Here is a 2,107-nt window from a genome sequence, read left to right as displayed (position 1 = left end):
ACGGTGATGATGATGAAGATGACGATGAAGATGTTGATGATGATGACCATGATGATGTTGATGATGATGATGACCATGATGATGTTGATGATGATGATGACCATGATGATGATGACGATAAGCGATATTAACGATAATGATATCTGACATTGATGATGATGATTAAACAGTAAGCACCATGATGACGATGATAATTGTTGATGATGGTGATATTTAATGATGATGATGTATGATGTGTTATAATGATAACGGTAATGATGATGATGACGATGACAGTCTGTGATTGATACAGATGATGCCAAATGTGATATTGATCTAGATGATGATGATGATAACACACAGCAGTATATGATGATGACATGAAGGCGTTTCTTACAACTATAATAATAATAATAACAATAATAATAACAACAATAACAACAACAATAATAATAATAACAATAATAATAATAATAATAATAGATATAATGTTTCAAGTAGTAAAAAGAACAACAAAAAGAACTGTGAAAAGTGACAGCCATAAGCATGGGATAGAAATAATGAATGTTAGATAAGCAAGCAAGTCATTACTGAACTAGTATTATTCAATAATAATGATGTAGATGATAATAATAATAATAATAAATAATAATCATCATCATCATACATCCAGTGAAATAAAACCTAACTATAGCTGAAGTAAATAGGTGAAAAAGTGAGTGAGAATGAGTGAGAGTGAGTGAGAGAGTGAGTGAGTGAGAAAGTGAGTGAGTGAGAGAGTGAAAAGCAATAAGGAAGCTATCATCTACATACAAAATATGGTGATAAATGAATGAATGAACATAAATTTAAACGTGTATGTATTATTTATATTTTAGTTTCATTATCAGTTTCATCATTATCATCATCGTCGTCGTCATCATCATCATCGTCATCAGACATAACACATTTTGTCATGATAATAATCGTCGTTATCCTTATCACCTTATCATTATTAAAATATCATCATCATCATCAACATCATCATCAACATCATCATTACATTACCACCACCATCATCATCATTATCATCATCATCACGTTACCACTACCACCACCATCATCATCATCATTACATTACCACCGTCACCATCATAATCATTACACCACCAACACTACCATCATCATCATTACATTACCACCATCATCATCATTGTCATTACACCACCATCACCATCATCATCATTACATCATCATCATCATTATCATCAGAGGGCAGGCCTCACCTCATGCTTACTGTCCACGTTGATGGCCCCTTTAACAATGCCCGCATCGTTCAGCACTGCCTGATGAAGATGATGATGATGATGATGGGGCTGATGATGATGATGGTGCTGATGATGATGATGGTGCTGATGATGGTGCTGATGATGATGGTCAACTGGTCATGACGGTAATGACGACCATGGCAATGACGAAGATGTTGATGATGATGACGATGATGTTAATGATGATGATGTTAATGATGATGATGTTGATGTTAATGATGATCACGATGATGTTAATGATGATCTATTAGTCATCATAGCGGTAATGATGAAGGTGACCGTGGTAAAGATGACGACGACGACGACGAAAATAGAGACGGAGATAATATTTAGTTATTATTACCAATATCTAACCTTAACCATGATGATAATAATAACAATAACAACAACAATAATAACAATAACAACAACAATAATAACAATAATAATAATAATGATAATAATAATAATAGTAACAACAGCAGTGGCGATAATTAGAAATTGAAAAATGCCACCATCCACAATAGGGTGGAGTGAAAAATTTTTTTTTCGAAATTTCAAATGCCTGTGTTGTCAAAAGATGTCTTTTAGGTCAATTAATAAATCACTAAAATTTAAACCACTTTTGTATACGTCTTGAGGTTCCTCTAGGCTCCTTTAGATTTTCACTATTAACACAAGTAAAGTCTCGACTATTAACGTATAAAAATGGTCGATTCTGCTCAAAAATACTACACAGTACACAACATCTCCTAAAATTCTTGATTATGCTTAGCAACAATGAAAACTAATATATAAATCTGAAACAATTCAATTTCATTTGTATGCACATCTCTAATNTT

The 2,107-nt window shown here is 32.7% G+C and overlaps 1 protein-coding gene across 1 annotated transcript in view; it reads right to left on the bottom strand.

Moving 5' to 3' along the window:
- Window positions 1-2,107, bottom strand: part of HELRODRAFT_190293 (hypothetical protein) — a gene marked incomplete at both ends in the record, with an annotated part of 17,481 nt that overhangs the window by 5,907 nt on the left and 9,467 nt on the right. The window contains one exon of the mRNA XM_009013110.1: window positions 1,245-1,304. Coding sequence (XP_009011358.1) covers window positions 1,245-1,304 — 60 coding nt within the window. The remainder of the gene's footprint in view (window positions 1-1,244; window positions 1,305-2,107) is intronic.

Source organism: Helobdella robusta (genome assembly GCF_000326865.2).
Source record: "Helobdella robusta unplaced genomic scaffold HELROscaffold_11, whole genome shotgun sequence".
Classification (NCBI taxonomy): Eukaryota; Metazoa; Annelida; class Clitellata; order Rhynchobdellida; family Glossiphoniidae; genus Helobdella; species Helobdella robusta.
Note: the sequence above shows the minus strand (reverse complement) of the source record. Positions and strands in the feature narration are given on the sequence as shown.